Source organism: Erythrolamprus reginae, chromosome 5 (genome assembly GCF_031021105.1).
Source record: "Erythrolamprus reginae isolate rEryReg1 chromosome 5, rEryReg1.hap1, whole genome shotgun sequence".
Classification (NCBI taxonomy): Eukaryota; Metazoa; Chordata; class Lepidosauria; order Squamata; family Dipsadidae; genus Erythrolamprus; species Erythrolamprus reginae.
The window spans coordinates 102,860,402-102,878,699 of record NC_091954.1 but is presented as its reverse complement, the minus strand read 5'-3'; the positions used below and the strand labels follow the sequence as shown (position 1 = coordinate 102,878,699).

General features: G+C 40.2%; 1 protein-coding gene across 1 annotated transcript in view; it reads left to right on the top strand.

Moving 5' to 3' along the window:
• Positions 1–18,298, top strand: part of SPATA16 (spermatogenesis associated 16) — a 262,235-nt gene that overhangs the window by 33,550 nt on the left and 210,387 nt on the right. The window contains exon 2 of the mRNA XM_070753649.1: positions 12,261–12,406. Coding sequence (XP_070609750.1) covers positions 12,261–12,406 — 146 coding nt within the window. The remainder of the gene's footprint in view (positions 1–12,260; positions 12,407–18,298) is intronic.

Genomic DNA, 18,298 nt, shown 5'->3' with positions numbered 1-18,298 from the left:
CGAAGGTATTCTGATCCGATCCCACGGAAGGTGGAGTCTGGACAACTGAATGGAGCTAGCAAGCATTTAATGGCTGGATGCTCTTCCTGTCACCAATGCAGAGTTTCGTTCAGCAGATATATACTCAGTGTGATTGTGAGGCAAGAGCTCCACCTCTAGGCTACTGCACCATTCAAATGCTTTAGCTGTTTATGCTGCTTTAGCTGCAAATGCTGTTACAATCCAATTGCATTGGCAGCCTTGATATAGTTGTGTTGTGTTGAGATAAGCTTAGCAACCTCAAGGGGAGACCTCACAGGCAAGTTTGCTATGCCGGTGGGCCAGCGATCCAATGGAATCCAGATTATCCAGAAATCCAGTACCTTGCAAAGCCAGGTACCCAAATATTCAGCAATGCCTCAGGGGTGATCTGGCAATGACATTCAAAAAAGGATTTTGAAAAGAAAGCAAGAACATAGTGCCAAAAAGTTCAGGAGGGCTTTTCTCGTGCATATGCTCTCAAGTGTACATAAAGAAAAGATATATTTGTCAGGAATCAGGAGGTATAACACTTAACGATTGTCATACAGTATAAATAAGCAATCAGTAAAAAATATTAATATAAATCGTAAGAATACAAGGAACAAGTTAGATGAAAAGTTTAGTAGTTATAGTAATGCAATCTTGGTGACTAGTTTGACAGTGGTAAGATAATTATTTATTTAGCAGAGTGATGGTGTTGAGGAAAAAAGTGTTCTTGTGTCTAGTTGTCTCAGTGTGCCATGCTCTATAGCATCATTTTGAGGGTAGGAGTTGAAATAATTTATGTCCAGGATGTGAGAGGTCAGAAAATATTTTCTTGGTCGTCTTTTTGATACAGTTCTTCATTGGAAGACAGGTTGGCAGTAATTGTTTTTTCAGCATTTTTATTATCCTCTGAAGTCTGTCTCGGTCTTATTGAGTTGCATAACCAAACCAGTTACAGAGGTGCAGATGACAGACTCAATGATTCCTCTGTAGAACTGTATCAGCAGCTCCTTAGGTAGTTTGAGCTTCCTGAGTTGGCACAGAAAGAACATTCTTTGTTGTGCTTTTTTGATGACGCTTTTGATATTAGGTGACCATTTTAGGTCTTGAGATATGATAGAAACTAGAAATTTGAAGGTCTCTACTGTTGATACTGTGATGTCTAGTATTGTAAGAGGTGGTAGAATTGGAGGGTTTCTCCTAAAGTCTACCACCATTTCTACTATTTTGAGTGTGTTCAGTTCCAGATTGTTCTGATCACACCACAAGGCTAGTTGTTCAACCTCCCATCTGTATGTAGTTTCATTGTTGTCTCGAATGAGACCAATCACTGTTGTATCATCTGCAAACTTCAGTAGTTTAACTGATGGATTGTTTCAGATGCAATCATTGATATAGAAAGAGAAGAGAAGTGGTGAGAGTACACAGCCTTGGGAGGGTGCTATGCTAATTTTACAGGTATCTGATGTGATTTTGCCTAGTTTCACCTGCTGCTTCCTGTCTGTTAGGAAGGTGTTGATCCACTTACAAGTTTGTTCAGGTACCGCTAACTGATTTAGTTTAGTTAGAAGAATATCCGATATGATGGTATTGAAGGCTGAAAACCCTTGCATAGGTCTTTGGAGATTCAAGATGTTGTAGGATGTAGTGCAGAGTTATATTAACAGTATCATCTGTCGATCTATTTGTTCAGTATGCAAATTGCAGAGGGTCTGTGATGGTTTTTAAGTGGGACATCACTAGCTTTTCAAAGGTTTTGATAACTTCAGATGTTAGAGCAACTGATTATAACAAACAAGCAACAAGCAAGCAAACAAACAAACAAACAAACAAACAAACAAACACATAATTGTGAAATTTAAAGACTTGAATGGCAGAAAAACTCACCATCTGGAAGGGTCCCTGTCTCTGAGTAGCATTTTGTTTCTGGGAGGGGAATACAGAAGTAATATTTAAAGCACTATTTTGCCAAAAATATGCCAAAATCTGTCTGTTAATTCCATAAAAACATAAAATTTCCAAAAGATTTACTCTCCTGCAAAAACAGCCCCCGTGTTTCTATTTTATTCTCAGGGTGCTTTGGAATATATTTCTAATGTACAGTGATACCTTGTCTTACAAACTTAATTGGTTATGGGATGAGGTTCTTAAGGTGAAAAGTTTGTAAGACGAAACAATGTTTCCCATAGGAATCAATGGAAAAGCGATTAATGCGTGGAAGCCCAAAATTCACCCCTTTTGCCAGCCGAAGGGCCCATTTTTGTGCTGCTGGGATTCCCCTGAGGCTCCCCTCCATGGGAAACCCCACCTCCAGACTTCTGTGTTTTTGTGATGTTGCAGGGGAATCCCAGCAGGGAAATCCCAACATCGCAAAAATGAGCGCTTCGCTGGCAATGGAAGTCTGGAGGTGGGATTTCCCAGCGAAGGGAGCATCAGTGAAATCGCAACATCGCAAAAACGGGTGCTTCGCTGGTAACGGAAGTCCAGAGGCGGGGCATCCCAGCGGCGGCAGTGGGTTTGTAAGATGAAAATAGTTTGTAAGAAGAGGCAAAAAAATCTTAAACCCCGGGTTTGTATCTTGAAAAGTTTGTATGACGAGGCGTTTGTAAGACGAATTATCACTGTATTTTAGAATTGTTATTTATCTTTGGGGAAATGGAATGGCAAGAAGTGCTGTTGTTATTTTTCTCCTCCATTGAAATTAAATTGAAGTATGAGAAATCATGGAGAATGTATACTTCAACAAAGATGATTGTATAGCGAAAGATAGGACATCCACACAGTGTTAGAACTTAATTTTGGAACTCTGCACTACATTTATGACAATTTCATTGACATCATCTTCTCTTCAGAAAAAAAGTGAGAAAATTTTTTTTACCATCAAATTGGGGAGGGAGGGAGGGGGGGAGAGGAAGGAAGGAAGGGAGGGAGGGAGGGGGGAGGGAGGGAGGGAGGGAGGAAGGAAGATTGGCTAGATTTTTTAAAAGCACAGTACAGTGGTACCTCTACCTAAGAATGCCTCTACTTAAGAACATTTCTAGATAAGAACCGGTGTTCAAGATTTTTTTGCCTCTTCTCAAGAACCATTTTCTACTTAAAAGCCCTCCCCTATCCCCCCTGAGGCCCTCTGGAAGCCAAAAATGCCTCCCAGAGCCTCTGTGTGAGCCAAAAATTAACTGGCCAGCCTACACATGCATGTTGGAGCTGAGCTTGGGCAACGGTTCGTGTGCCAGCAGATATGGCTCCATGTGCCACCTGTGGCACCCATGCCATAGGTTCACCATCACTGATCTAGGATGTTCCAAACAAATTCCAAGAATAGATAACTACTCTGGTTAATACAAGTGATCCATAAAAACTTTCCTTGGCCAAGATGTTACCATGCATTTCAGATTCCCAACCTTGTCAATGTCCACCTAGCTCATTGACAGTACCACAAGAATAACAGATAATACAACTCAATGGCAGCAATTGCAGAAGAGTTTGCATAAAGGCTAGTAAATTTAGCAGCACTTGGATGGCAGCTGCATGTAGATTTAGTATTGAATTAACATGAAATGAAAATTTCAAGATATTGTGCAGGAAGTTATTTACACATCGCTCATTAACAATAAAAACATGATTTTTTTTTTAATCAGCTCACTCAGCTGAAAATGTATCCTAAGCTGTCACTAAAATGTTGAATTGCTTAAGGAAGTAAGGCAGATTGAACAGTGAGCAGTGATAGCACTAAGATATAATTTGTACTTATTTTTTCTTTTTTATATATAAACACAAATATCCAGATAGCAACTCATTCAATCATTTGATGCTCCCTTTTTCAACCTGACTCCCTACAGATGTGCAATTTCTGAAACTCTCAGTCCTAATATGGTGTTTAAGTTATAGTCCTGACTCCCGAAGCATTTGGAAGATACTTATTTTATTATTTTATTTATTTATTCATTTGTCCAATACACAAATACATAGGAAGAAAAATAGACATGTAGTAATATATATAAGGGTAAAGTGAACTTAGAGGAGAGGATATATGAAAGAAAGAAAATATATATGATAAGTGAGAGAAAAGAAAGACAATTGGACAGGGGACGAAAGGCACACCAGTGCACTTATGTACGCCCCTTACTGACCTCTTAGGAACCTGGAGAGGTCAATCGTGGAGAGTCTAAGGGAGAAATGTTGGGGGTTAGGGGGTTGACACAATTGAGTCCGGCAATGAGTTCCACGCTTCGATAACTCGATTGTTGAAATCATATTTTTTACAGTCAGGTTTGGAGTGGTTCGTATTATGTTTGAATCTGTTGCGTGCTCTTGTGTTGTTGCGGTTGAAGCTGAAGTAGTCATTGACCGATAGGACGTTGCAGCATATGATCTTGTGGGCAGTACTCAAATTGTGTTTTAGGCGCCGTAGTTCTAGGCTTTCTAGGCTCAGGATTGTTAGTCTATTTTCGTAGGATATTCTGTTTCGAGTGGTTCATTCTACTAGTTTCCCATCCTCTTTCCCAGAATTTATATTGAACCAGTCAATATAAATTGTAAAGGGACAAGCAACAAAGTTACAGACTTACAATCCTAGGTCTTGAAAGCTTAGAACTATGACACCTTAAGCATGACTTAAGCGTTGCCCACAAGATCATATGCTACAACTTCCTCCCTGTCAATGACTACTTCAGCTTCAACCACAACAACACAAGAGCACACAACAGATTCAAACTTAATATTAACCGCTCCAAACTCAACTGTAAAAAGTACGACTTTAGTAATCGAGTTGTTGAAGCATGGAACTCATTACCAGACTCTGTAGTGTCATCCCCTAACCCCCAAAATTTTACCCTCAGACTATCCACGGTTGACCTCTCCTGATTCCTAAGAGGTCAGTAAGGGGCGTGCATAAGCGCACTAGCGTGCCTTCCGTCCCCTGTCCTAATGTATATGTTTATGTATATGTACTCTATTATTTCTTCCATATTATTCCTATGTCTTTTCTTCTATTCTTCCATTGATATATCTTACTATGATTATATCCTCTGAAATCTACATTATGTATTGGACAAAATAAATAAATAAACAAATAAACAAACAAACAAACAAACAAATTTTATTTATTTATTTATTTATTTGTTTATTTATTTATTTATTTATTTATTTAGTTAGTTAGTTAGTTAGTTAGTTAGTTAGTTAGTTAGTTAGTTCGTTCGTTCGTTCGTTCGTTCGTTCGTTCCATTCTGGATTTCGACGATAGAAGTTTTTCTTCACCCCAACAGATTAGATTGGTCTAATATCTTAAGATATAAAGATATACTGACACAGTCGATGAAACTACAGTTGTTTCAAGAGATAGAAAGGCAAGGCATTATAATAGACCGGTTTATATATCTTCAGTTGCATGGGGGAATTGAGACATCTCTCCCGGGCCTATACAGTTTATGCATGGTTATGTTTGTGTGTATGTTTTTAGTGGGTTTTAAGGGGTTTTTTAGTGACTTTTAAATTATTAGATTTGTTGTATATTGTTTTATTGTTGTTGTGAGCTGCCCCGAGTCAACGGAGAAGGGCGGCATATAAGTAAGTAAGTAAGTAAGTAAGTAAGTAAGTAAGTAAGTAAGTAAGTAAGTAAGTAAATACATACATACATACATACATACATACATACATACTTACATACATACATACATACATACTTACATACATACATACATACATACATACATACATACATACATAAATAGTCATACATTAGTGGGAGGAGATAGGGGTGACGAAAGAATATTCTTTGTTGTGCTTTTTTAATAATGTTTTTGATGCTAAGTGTCCATTTTAAATCTTGTGGTATGATAGAACCTAAAGATTTAAAGGTCTCTACTGATCTTGGTAAAGAACAATGTGGGTTGACAAACTTGAGTTGGATTAAGAAGGTTTTATACTGCTGAAGGCTTGTTAGTTGGAGGGTTAAGTCCAAAAAAGGAGTTCAGGAAAATTGTCAAGGAAGAAGGGAAAGAAATTCTGCAGAGCTTATCTACCCAATGCAGATGGCCTTGCTCAGAATCAAGGTTAATGGAAGATCCAAAATGTCACTTGTCCTAGAAAAGCCAGGTGGCAGAAAATGGTAATCTGTATTTATAAGTCCTTCCTTAGCTGTAAATTAGGATATATGTAGTCTATGCAAATAGAATAACACATGAATATATAAAACCAAATTTATACAGTACTTACTGGTATGTATCCAAGCAAATATAAAAATTATGATACATAATATTAAGCAAAGGTGGGAAAGTATTGACTATTAGAATCTCAAATTATTATTTTTATTACAAGACAGGCAGCAGAAAAATTGAGTAGTTACGCAATATTCCGATAGTAATTGATGCTTGCAAGGATTGGCTAGGAAGTTAAACTCAGTGTTATTTGTTTGTTAAATAAATGGGGTGTGTGTGGATTTTGTGCCAAAGTTGATCAAATCATGAGAAACTACTGCAAAACAAGTCGCATATTGTTTCCCTACAAGATAAAAACATTTCAAAAATAATCTTTTTTAGCTCTTTGGTCATTTGTTTTGCTGTTCTCTGTATCTTTTTCTTTTTAAGGAAAACTTATCTTGAGATTTCCCCATAGGACGATTAATGCCATTGCAACACTTCAAATTCATTCTCTCCATTTTACATGAAAACGTTCAATACATTCTTCAAATGTGAAGGATTGGATTCTTCAGAATTCACAAATCAATAGAAGTTTCCTTTCAAAGAATTCAGAGGACATCTTTTAAGGCAAAATCTCTCACAGTTGTCAGTGTTTAAAAACCGGCAGTCCCCTTACTTTTGAACTTGGGGAAATTATTAAGGGCAGACAGACAGGGGTGGGCTGCTGCCCAGATTGGGGGGGGGATGCAGTGAGGTAGCGAAAATGGAGCTCCACCCCAGAGCACCAATTTACACTGAAAGATGTTGAAAGAAAATGCAGGGCATCCTGCATAAGCCCCACCCACAGTGTGGTAGTAAAGATTTTGGTAGCCCTTCACTGCATACAGGTATATACATAAATACCTATACATGCACCCACATGTACACATAGATATATGCAGCCTGCAAATAAGTGAATACATAAACTCCATCAAGTCTTGAAGGTTGTTGTTACATCCAGACAAATATCCAAAAAAGGGTGCCATCACCGCCCTAAACAATTTCAGACAGATGACTGTCCAATCTCTTCTTAAAAATCTCCAGTGATGGATCACCCACAGTTTCTGAAGTCAAGCCATTCCACTGGTTAATTGTTCTATCAGGAAATTTCTCCTTAGTTCTAGGTTAGTTCTTTCCTTGATTAGTTTCCATCCATTGCTTCTTGTTCTGCCTTTAGGTGGTTTGGAGAATAGAACAATACCCTCTCTTCTGTGTGGCAGATTCTTAAGACTGCCACAAAACAGAGATTTTTTAAAAAATTAATCAATATTTTTTCTAGTCTAGAGGCCTTATTTGATTGCCTACATTCATTAAATGAAAAGCTGAATTTCAGTTAGAGGTTAGTGAAAATAACATTGTATTCCCCCCCCCCCTATCCAAATTGCCTAACTTTAAACTGTTTTTATCAAAAACAAATCTTCCAATCCTTTTCTTACAATTAAACCAGAAGTAGTGATTAATTGGAAGTAAGCATATCAACAATTTCACTAATGACAATTGATAAAGAGAGCAAAATAAAGCACAAAGAGAACTGGGAAGAGAGGAAAGCAACATTGAATGTGTTGTGATTAGCTCTGGCCCAGCTCCTGCCCCAAGGACTGTGGATGTGGGGGAGACATCCACATGCTGCAGGCCTGTTTTGCCCCCGGTGGAATCTGATGATGAAGGTTCCTCTGACAAAGAAGACATGAGTGACAGGGAGGAGGAGAGTGTGGCAGACAGCTCAGAAGGACATCAATTATCTAGCTCCTCCTTGGATTCAGAACAAGAGTTAATGATACAGCCACGCATGCGGAGAGCGATGCATAGGCAACAACAATTGAGAGATTATTATCAAAGAAAATGAGGCCACCTGTGGTTGGGTGGGGCTGTGGCAATTAGTGAGGCTGCTATAAATAGCAGCATGTGGGTTTGGCCATTGTGGAAGATTATCTGATCGTTTGTTGTGTTTCATGACTGCTTTACTGACTTTGACTTTTTGTGTGCTGATTTTTCCCCGCTTTGAAACTAACCCAGAGCAAAGTGTGTTTCACTTTGTGAAAGAAGGACTTTGAATTGCCTCACAGCTGCTAGCTAAGTATCACAGGACTGATAAGGGACTTGTATAAATTACCAGTTTGTTTGGAGACAAGTGCTCTTTGCTATACCAAAAGAGGGCTTAGTTTATTTATTTATTTTATTTATTTTATTTATTATTTAGATTTGTATGCCGCCCCTCTCCGCAGACTCGTTTAAGTGAATTTTCATTATAAAGGACATTGTTTTGAATTTTCAAACGTGTGTGTGTGTCTGAAATTTGTACCTGTGAATTTTTGGGAGGATTCTACCAGACAGCCCGACAAAACAGAATGGAAATAAGTTATTCTCTCTAATACATTATTTAATATATCCCATCAAACTTACTTCTCCAAGACATTTGGTGCCCAAGTGTCAGAAATCCAATGATGCAGGTTGCAACCACTGCCATCACACACAAAAAAAATGAAGACATGAAATGAAGTGAAAATTGCTGTCTTCCTATGGTGCTGCTTGAACTGCTCCATATTAATAGCAAGAAAATCTTGGATTTGAATTTCCGAATGCTTTTAAAGCATGCAATGATAGGGTGGTTGTTCTATATTGCATTTTATGGGAGAAGGATACGGATGAAACCTGAAAATAAATCTATTGCATCCGCGAAGCATTCTGCAATCCACTTCTCGTGTGATTCCCTTCCATAAAGCAAGAATTAAGGGCAGAAATGATTTCCTTTTTAACATAATTTTTCCCTTATTTTTTTTCCCCACAACTTTCCTGGTGGATAGATTCAAGCGAATCTGAAACTCTTCAGAGCTGTGCAAGTTTAAAAAATTGAGAAAGCAGTTTTTAAAATTTCTTTGGGGAATCGCCTTTTCCCCCTTACTGAGGGATATGAAAATCAAACTCGTCGTCTTATCGCTGAGAGAAAATGTTTCTAATGGTCCATTCAGTTCATCCATCATATGTTTAAAGAAGTCTCTTTGGGAATCTTAGTCAAGGAGTAGCGTTTAATCATGCTCCAACGATGAACATGAGAAGAAGTGAATGCATAGCCTTTGAAGCTGTTATGGGTGTAGGTATATAGCATGCCAATCATCAAAAGCTTTCTAGATATCATCTTCTAAATATCTTCCTGCTACGTCTCCATACATGCTTTTGGACCTTATTCAGTGTCACAAAGAGGTTTGACACATCTAATCAGATGACAGATCCTAGAACGGTAATGGTGAACCTTTCTTCCCTCAGGTGCCAAAAAAGCATGCATGTGTGCTATTATGCATGCGCAAGTGCCCAAACCCAAAATTCAATGCCTGGGGAGGGTAAAAAGAGCTCCCACCACCACATGGAAGCCCTCTGGAGGCCAGAAACGGACTGATTCCCAAATTCTGGTGGGCCCAGTAGGCTTGTGTTTCTCCCTCCCTAGGCTCCAAAGGCTTCCCTGGAGCTGGAGGCTAAAAACGCCCTCTCTCATCCCCCGGGAGGCTCTCTGGAAGCCAAAATCGCCCTCCCATAGCCTCTGTGTGAGCCACAAATGTTGTGGTTAGTTCTGGCCCAGCTCCTGCCCCAAGGACTGTGGATGTGAGGGAGACATCCACATGCTGCAGGCCGGTGGAATCTGCTGGTGAAGGCTCCTCTGACCAAGAAGACATGAGTGACAGGGAGGAGGAGAGTGTGGCAGACAGCTCAGAAGGAGATCAATTATCTAGCTCCTCCTTGGATTCGGAACAAGAGTTAATGATACAGCCACGCATGCAGAGAGCGATGCATAGGCAACAACAACTGAGAGATTATTATCAAAGAAAATGAGGCCACCTGTGGTTGGGTGGCGCTGTGGTAATTAGTGAGACTGCTATAAATAGCAGCCTGTGGGTTTGGCCATTGTGGAGAATTATCTGATCCTTGTGTTTCATGACTGCTTTGCTGACTTTGATCTTTGTGTGCTGATTTTTCCCCGCTTTGAAAATAACCCAGAGCAAAGTGTGTTTCACTTAGTGAAAGAAAAGGGACTGTGAATTGCCTCACAGCTGCAAGCTAAGTATCACAGAACTGATAAGGGACTTGTACCAATTACCAATTTGTTTGGAGGCAAGTGCTCTTTGCTATACAAAAAGAGTGCTCTGTTTATTTGCATTTTCGGTATAAAGAACATTGTTTTGGATTTTCAAACGTGTGTGTGTGTCTGAAATTATATCTGTGCATTTTTGGGAGGATTCTACCAGAGAGCTCGACAGAACAACAAATCAGCTGGCTAGCACACACATTCACATTAGAGCTGAGCTAGGGCAACAGCTCATGTGCCCGCAGATATAGCTCCCCATGCCACCTGTAGCACCCGTGCCATAGGTTCGCCCTCACTGTCCTAGAATATCACCACTGGGAATGAAGGATCTATATTTACATTGCCATCCATCCAGTGGTGGACTGCAACTGGTTTAACAACTGGTTCAGTGAGCTGGGCTTCACATGCGCAAGTGTGCTTAACACACTTGTGCGCAGCATTCAAAAGACAGCAATTTGAAGCTCAGCTGCTTACATTCTAAGGCCGCCCTGGTAAGTAAAACAGCGGAAGCACAGAAATCAGCTGTGTCGCGTAAATCAGCTGAGCCAGACAGAAGGAACCTGATCCTACATAGCTTCTGCTCTGGCAATCTCTCACTACTGACTAGAGCCTACAAAACCTATGCCAGACCCATTCTCGAATACAGCTCATCTGTCTGGAACCCACACCACATCTCAGACATCAACACTCTCGAAAACGTCCAAAGGTATTTCACCAGAAGAGCCCTTCACTCCTCCACTCGAAACAGAATATCTTACGAAAATAGACTAACAATCCTGGATCTTGAAAGCTTAGAACTGAGGCGCCTAAAACACGATTTAAGTATTGCCCACAAGATCATATGCTGCAACGTCCTTCCGGTCAACGACTACTTCAGCTTCAACAGCAACAACACAAGAGCACGCAACAGATTCAAACTTAATATTAACCGCTCCAAACTTGACTGTAAAAAATATGACTTTAACAATCGAGTTGTCGAAGCGTGGAACTCATTGCCGGACTCAGTGGTGTCAGCCCCCAGCCCCCAACATTTCTCCCTAAGACTCTCCACGATTGACCTCTCCAGCTTCCTAAGAGGCCAGTAAGGGGCGTACATAAGTGCACTGATGTGCCTATCATCCCCTGTCCAATTGTCTCTCCTTATCTCATATATCATATATTTTCTCTCCTTTCCTTCTACTTCTCTTCTTTCTTACTTTCAATCTTTAAATATATGACTTAATGTCTATTCTCTTTCATATGTATTGTATATTGGACAAAGAATAAATAAAAAATAAAAGTATAGGACAGGATGGGGCGGGGATGGGTGGGCGGAGCCAGCTGATCATCAAAACTACTGGTTCGCTCGAACCGGTTGGAACTGGCAGCAGTTCTGTGTCGATCTCACGAAATGTGGCTCACACACAAAGAAGGATTTTCTTCCAACAGAAGTATAACACTCTCCTAAATGGGAATGGAGATTTTGTAGCCTCCTTTCCCTGGAGTGGGAGGGAATGGAGATTTTGCAGTATCCTTCCCCTGCCACGCCCACCAACCACACCACACCACACAAAACAAACCACACCCACAGAACCAGTAGTAAAAAAAAATTGAAATTGCCCCTTTCCCCCCATTTTTATAAATAGTTTAATCATAAACTGTTCTTATGAGGGGTTTTTTAATTATTCAATGTTTTACTATCTTATAATGTTTGCAAGCTACCCTGAGTTGTATCTAAGTGAGGTGGACAGCAATCAAATGAATAAATGTGGTCTTTATCTCTGAATTTTAACTCCCTCCTTAAAGGCTGCGAGGTTAACAATATTAACTTCTCCTTCAAGGTTATAGTAAGTACAGTATGTTTTCTATGCAAAACCTAGATCATACTATATTTCATTTCATCCCGGAATGTAATATACTTATTATCATACTAGAAGTAAGTCAATGTTTTCATTCTGTTTCATGTTTCAGTTTCTTTTCCTTTTTTTCTTCTTTTCTTTCTTTTTTCTTCTTTTCTGAAGCTTTGCAGCAAAGGTGCAGCTTTAGGGAAGCCCTTTGAAGCCTCTCCGAGAGATATTTCAAGTATTGCCAGTTTTATTGAAACCAAGCTTGTAATCTGCTACTTGAAGATGAGAAAGCCCGATCTTGCTCTGAATCATTCTCACAGGTAAGAACAAAACGCCATGATGCATTTAGCGTTCTTCCTTTAGAGCAGTGTCTCCCAACCTTGGCCATTTGAAGATGTGTGGACTTCAACTCCCAGAATTCCCTAGCCAGAGTTGCTGGCTGGGGAATTCTGGGAGTTGAAGTCCAAATATATTCAAGTGGCCAAGGTTGGGAAACACTGCTTTAGGGAAACCCTCAAAGACATACTTGTAAATGGTCGTGTGTGTTGTGGTTGGCTCTGGCCCAGCTCCTGCCCCAGGGAATGGGGAGATGGATGCAGGGGAAAATTCAACATGTCATAGGCCTGTGTTATTGCCGACAGAATCAGTTCAGAGTTTAGTTTCCTCGGACGAAGAAGAAGGTGGGAGTGACTCAGCAGAGGAGGGCTTGGCACACAGCCAAGGCAGTCAATCTCCCTTATCTTCCATTGATTCAGATGATGAGGTTTTGGACCCATGCAAGCGCAGAATTATGCGTAGAAGAGACCAAGTAAGAACATATTACAGGAAATTAGTGAGGCCACCTGTGTTTGGGTGGGGCTCCAGTAAGTAGGGCTGCTGCTATAAATAGCAGCATGTGGGTTTGGCCATTGTGGAAGAATATCTGATCGCAGTTCGTCAGGAATCTTGTGTGCTGGACTTTGTTGTTTCTTCACGCCTTTGAAACCAAAGCAGAGCAACGTGTGTGTGTGTGTGTCACTTTGTTGGGAGAAGAAGGGGTGTGAAGTTTCTTCACAGCTGCTAGCTAAGTACTTAATGACTGCTTAAGGGAAATTGTACAGACTACCCGGTTGTTTTGGGACGAGTGCTCTTTGCAATACAAAAAGAGTGCTTAGTTTATTTTGACTTTTGTGATAAAGAACATTGTTTTGAATTTTCAAACGTGTGTGTGTGTGTGAAATTTGTACCCTTGAATTTTCGGGAGGCTCCTATCAGAGAGCTTGGCAGAACAGTGTGTGTGTGTGTGTGTGTACGCATATCTGAGAAGTTGTACGAGATCACACAGGATCTCGCGATCCAGCAAGTGCAATGGTGTGTCATCTGCCCTGACTGTCTTTACTGCCTAGGAAATGTCTTTTTTAAAAAAAACATTTTTATTGATTTTATAATACAAAACACACAACATACAACAGGTGCTCAGTGATTAGTGCCCGCCACCAGACAACATTCGTACCCCTCCACCAAAATGGGGTCACATTTTATATACCAATTTAACTTAAGAGCAATATATCAAGAGCCGGGATGGCGCAGCAGGTAGAGTTCTATACTGCAGGTCATTGAAGCTGACTGTAGATCTGAAGGTCAGCGGTTCAAATCTCATCACCGGCTCAAGGTTGACTCAGCCTTCCATCCTTCCGAGGTGGGTAAAATGAGGACCCAGATTGTGGGGGCAATATGCTGGCTATGTTAAAAAAGTGCTATTGCTAACATGTTGTAAGCCGCTCTGAGTCTAAGGAGAAGGGCGACATAAAAATTGAATGAATGAATGAATGAATGAATGAATGAATGAATGAATGAATAATATCTATTTACCTATTATAAAGTGATTCCAATTTATTCCTTGTAGCTTGGTCTCGAATTCTACTAACCATATATCCTCTTACATCGCCCCATCAGTTCCTGTAGATCAGTTTCATTGGCCAAAGACAAATTCCTTGTGTGTCCAATCACACTTGGCCAATAAAGAATGCTATTCTATTCTATTTTATTCTATTCTACCCTGTTTCCCCGAAAATAAGTCACCCCCAAAAGTAAGACATAGGAGAGGTTTCGTAGAATTGCCTAATATAAGGCACCCCCCGAAAGTAAGATGTAGGAGACGTTTTGTTTCATAGCATTCCCGAACAGAACATATATAACACTGCTGTCCATAATTTGCATCCCTAAACACTGCATCAATCAGATTTAAAACACATCCAACATGCAGCTGCATGTTTGGATGCGTTTTTGCTGCAGCAGGATACAGGATACAATTCACTGAAAAAAAAATAAGACATCCCCTGAAAATAAGATGTAGCACGTCTTTGAGAGCAAAATTTAATATAAGACGCTGTCTTATTTTCGTGGAAACACGGTATTCTATTCTATTCTATTCTATTCTATTTGATTCGATTCCTCTTGGATGAGAAGTGAAATGTCTTCCAAGGAAAAAAAAACCCAGAAAGTCCAATTGCCCCTTGAAAAAACACCTTTAGGACAGGCTAGACCGGTGTTTCGCAACCTTGGCAACTTTAAAATGTGTAGCTTCAAGACCCAGAATTTCTTAGCTAGCAATAAAAGAACAAAAATTGGGATCAGCCCTCTGTAAGAGATTTACAGAGTTGCTGTGCAAGGGAGCACTATTAGGTGCTCAAGATGCAATTCTTGCTTCTGGTAATAAGTAATAAACTGTTCCCAATAATGAGGATATCTGCTCTATTTTCTGATGGCTGTGCAGCTAGTTGTTAACCTACAACAGTTCATTAGTGACTGTTCACAAGTTACAGTGACCCTACAAAAAGTGACTTATGACCGTTTTCACACTTACAAACTTTGTAACATTCCCATGATCATGTGATCAAAATTCTGACTCATACGTATGACCGTTGCTGTGTCCCAAGGTCATGTGATCACCTTTGTAAGCTGCCCTGAGTCTGAGAAGAGCGGCATAAAAATCAATCAATCAATCAATCAAATGAACAAACAAACAAACAAACATTTTTACTCTCCCTCGGCTCCAGGGAAGCCTGAGTGACACATCCGGCCCATGGATTGGAATTTGACAGCCCTGGTCTAGGCCATTTAGCCATTAAACCACAGCATTGTTTATATGAAAAAAATCAGATACTGGACCAATATATATTGCTCAAAAAAATAAAAGGAACACTCAAATAACACATCCTAGATCTGAATGAATGAAATATTCTCATTGAATACTTTGTTCTGTGCAAAGTTGAATGTGCACAACAGCATGTGAAATTGATTGTCAATCAGTGTTGCTTCCTTAGTGGACAGTTTGATTTCACAGAAGTTTGATTTATTTGGAGTTATATTGTGCTGTTTAAGTTATCCTTTTATTTATTTTTTTGATCAGTGTATGTTCTCAGCTATAGTCACAAAGCGATCTATTTATACAGTTAGAATAGTATAAACTATACACTGTAATCTTTCCTTCCTTCCTTCCTTCCTTCCTTCTTTCCATCCTTCCTTCCTTCCCTCCTTCCTTCCTTCCTTCCATCCTTCCTTCCCTCCCTCCCTCCCTCCTTCCTTCCCTCCTTCCTTCCTTCCATCCTTCCTTCCTTCCATCCTTCCTTCCTTCCTTCCTTCCTTCCATCCTTCCTTCCTTCCATCCTTCCTTCCATCCATCCTTCCTTCCTTCCTTCCATCCATCCATCCTTCCTTCCTTCCTTCCATCCATCCATCCATCCTTCCTTCCTTCCTTCCTTCCATCCTTCCTTCCTTCCTTCCATCCTTCCTTCCTTCCTTCCTTCCATCCATCCTTCCTTCCTTCCTTCCTTCCTTCTTTCCATCCATCCATCCATCCTTCCTTCCTTCCTTCCTTCCTTCCTTCCTTCCATCCTTCCTTCCTTCCTTCCTTCCTTCCTTCCTTCCTGTTGGGCATATCAAACAAAGCAATGGCTTATAACTATCCACTATTTCTAAGAATCTGTATAGGGGCCCCCAAGGTATATTTTGAAATAAACCTGATGCTGAAGGTTGAAGCTTAATTGTGCAACTTTGCAAACTTCCCATTTTATTTCTTTTTAATTAAAGTCAGTTGGGGGCATGGAAGAATCTGATCAATGCTTGGATGACCACCTGTGCATTGCAGAACAGGCAGTGAGCAATGGGTTGGATGTGGCAAGTTAACCCCCTCCTTGTATTCCTCCAAGAAGGAAATAAATTGAATTCAATTCACCTAGAGGTTTCTTGCCTTCCCAGAATGAACCAGCTCTGTAATGAACGATATGCTACAGAGTCTGTCAAAATTTCTCTACACCACTGGAAGATTTCATGCATGCAAAGCAGCTTTTTAATTTATCCCCCCCTCATACCAACTTTAAGTAATATGTTTGAAAATACCTGTGTTTGAAGGGGAGGTGATATGATATGGCTGTTTCACCCACCCTAAAGATAGGTCATAAATTAAACTACAGCTATTCATTCTTGTTTGACTTTGTCGCAAAATAGTTCTCACCCAGGTGTCACTTACCTAGGAAAGTAGCTGTGCAGCTAGAACAGAAATTGAAACTCATTTCATTCTCTCATACAAAGAACCTTCCAGAAGACAAATGGCTGCTTTAAGTATGCCACTGTTTCTTAATTACTGGGATAGGAAATATTGTACAAATTACTCAAGTGATCTTTTTATTAACTTACTCATAGTTGGGTGAGCCACAATTTGGATGATAATACTTGTTATACATTATGTTCATTACGCTGTATAGATATTTGTGGCTCATATTTCACAAGAGGAAAAACGTCTTTTGTATGCATGAATACAATTCATGAAGTAATAAAAGTGAGTATTAAAAATCTATATTCACATGGAGAGGTGTCCTTCCCTAACCGATCCTGATTTTTCCTAATATCTGATGTAATCAGGGTTATTTTTACACCAAGCAAAATTTCCTCAGCACACATACTAAAAATATGTGAATAAATGTTATTAGAGTCAAACCAGCAATCTCAGCAATTGGGCCAGAGGTGGGATGCAGCAAGTTCTGATCAGTTCTGGAGAATCGGTAGCAGAAATTTTGAATAGCTTAGAGAACCGGTAAAGATTAGATTAGATTTATTGGATTTATATGCCGCCCCTCTCCCCAGACTCGGGGCGGCTCACAACAATGGTGAAGAACAGTACATAGTAACAAATCTAATAATTAAAAATCTAGATTACAGTTTTAGATTAAAAAGTCCAAAAAAGAAACCCCAATATATAAAAAAACAACACACAATCGAATCATACACAAAAACTACATGGGCAAGGGGGAGATGTTTCAATTCCCCCATGCCTGATGGCAGAGGTGGGTTTTAAGAAGTTTACGAAAGGCAAGGAGGGTGGGGGCAATCCTGATCTCTGGGGGGAGCTGGTTCCAGAGGGTCGGAGCCACCACAGAGAAGGCTCTTCCCCTGGGTCCCGCCAGACGACATTGTTTAGTCGACAGGACCCCGAGAAGGCCAACTCTGTGGGACCTAAATTTCATCTCTGATTGGCCTCACCCTCCATCTATTCTCTGTCTCTCAAGTCCCAGCTGATCAGGAGGAAATGGGGATTTTGCAGTAATCTTCTCATAGAGTGGAGTGAGAATGGAGATTTTACAGTATCCTTCCCCTGCCCTGCCCACCAAGCCACACCAGACCCACAAAGCCAGGCCTACAGAACCGGTAGTAAAAAAAAAATGAATCCCACCACTGATTGGGTGAATGGGGTGTGATATATGAAATCTACCTGAGACAGGTCACAAGCGATGTGCCACAAGGGTCTGTTCTGGGTCCTATTCTTTTTAATATGTTTGTGAGTGACATAGGGGAAGGTTTGGTAGGGAAGGTTTGCCTATTTGCCAATGACTCTAAAGTGTGCAATAGCGTTGATATTCCTGGAGGCGTCTGTAATATGGTAAATGATTTAGCTTTACTAGATAAATGGTCAAAGCAATGGAAACTGCAGTTTAATGTTTCCAAATGTAAAATAATGCACTTGGGGAAAAGGAATCCTCAATCTGAGTATTGTATTGGCAGTTCTGTGTTAGCAAAAACTTCAGAAGAAAAGGATTTAGGGGCAGTGATTTCTGACAGTCTCAAAATGGGTGAACAGTGCAGTCAGGCGGTAGGGAAAGCAAGTAGGATGCTTGGCTGCATAGCTAGAGGTATAAGAAGCAGGAAGAGGGAGATTATGATCCCGCTATATAGAG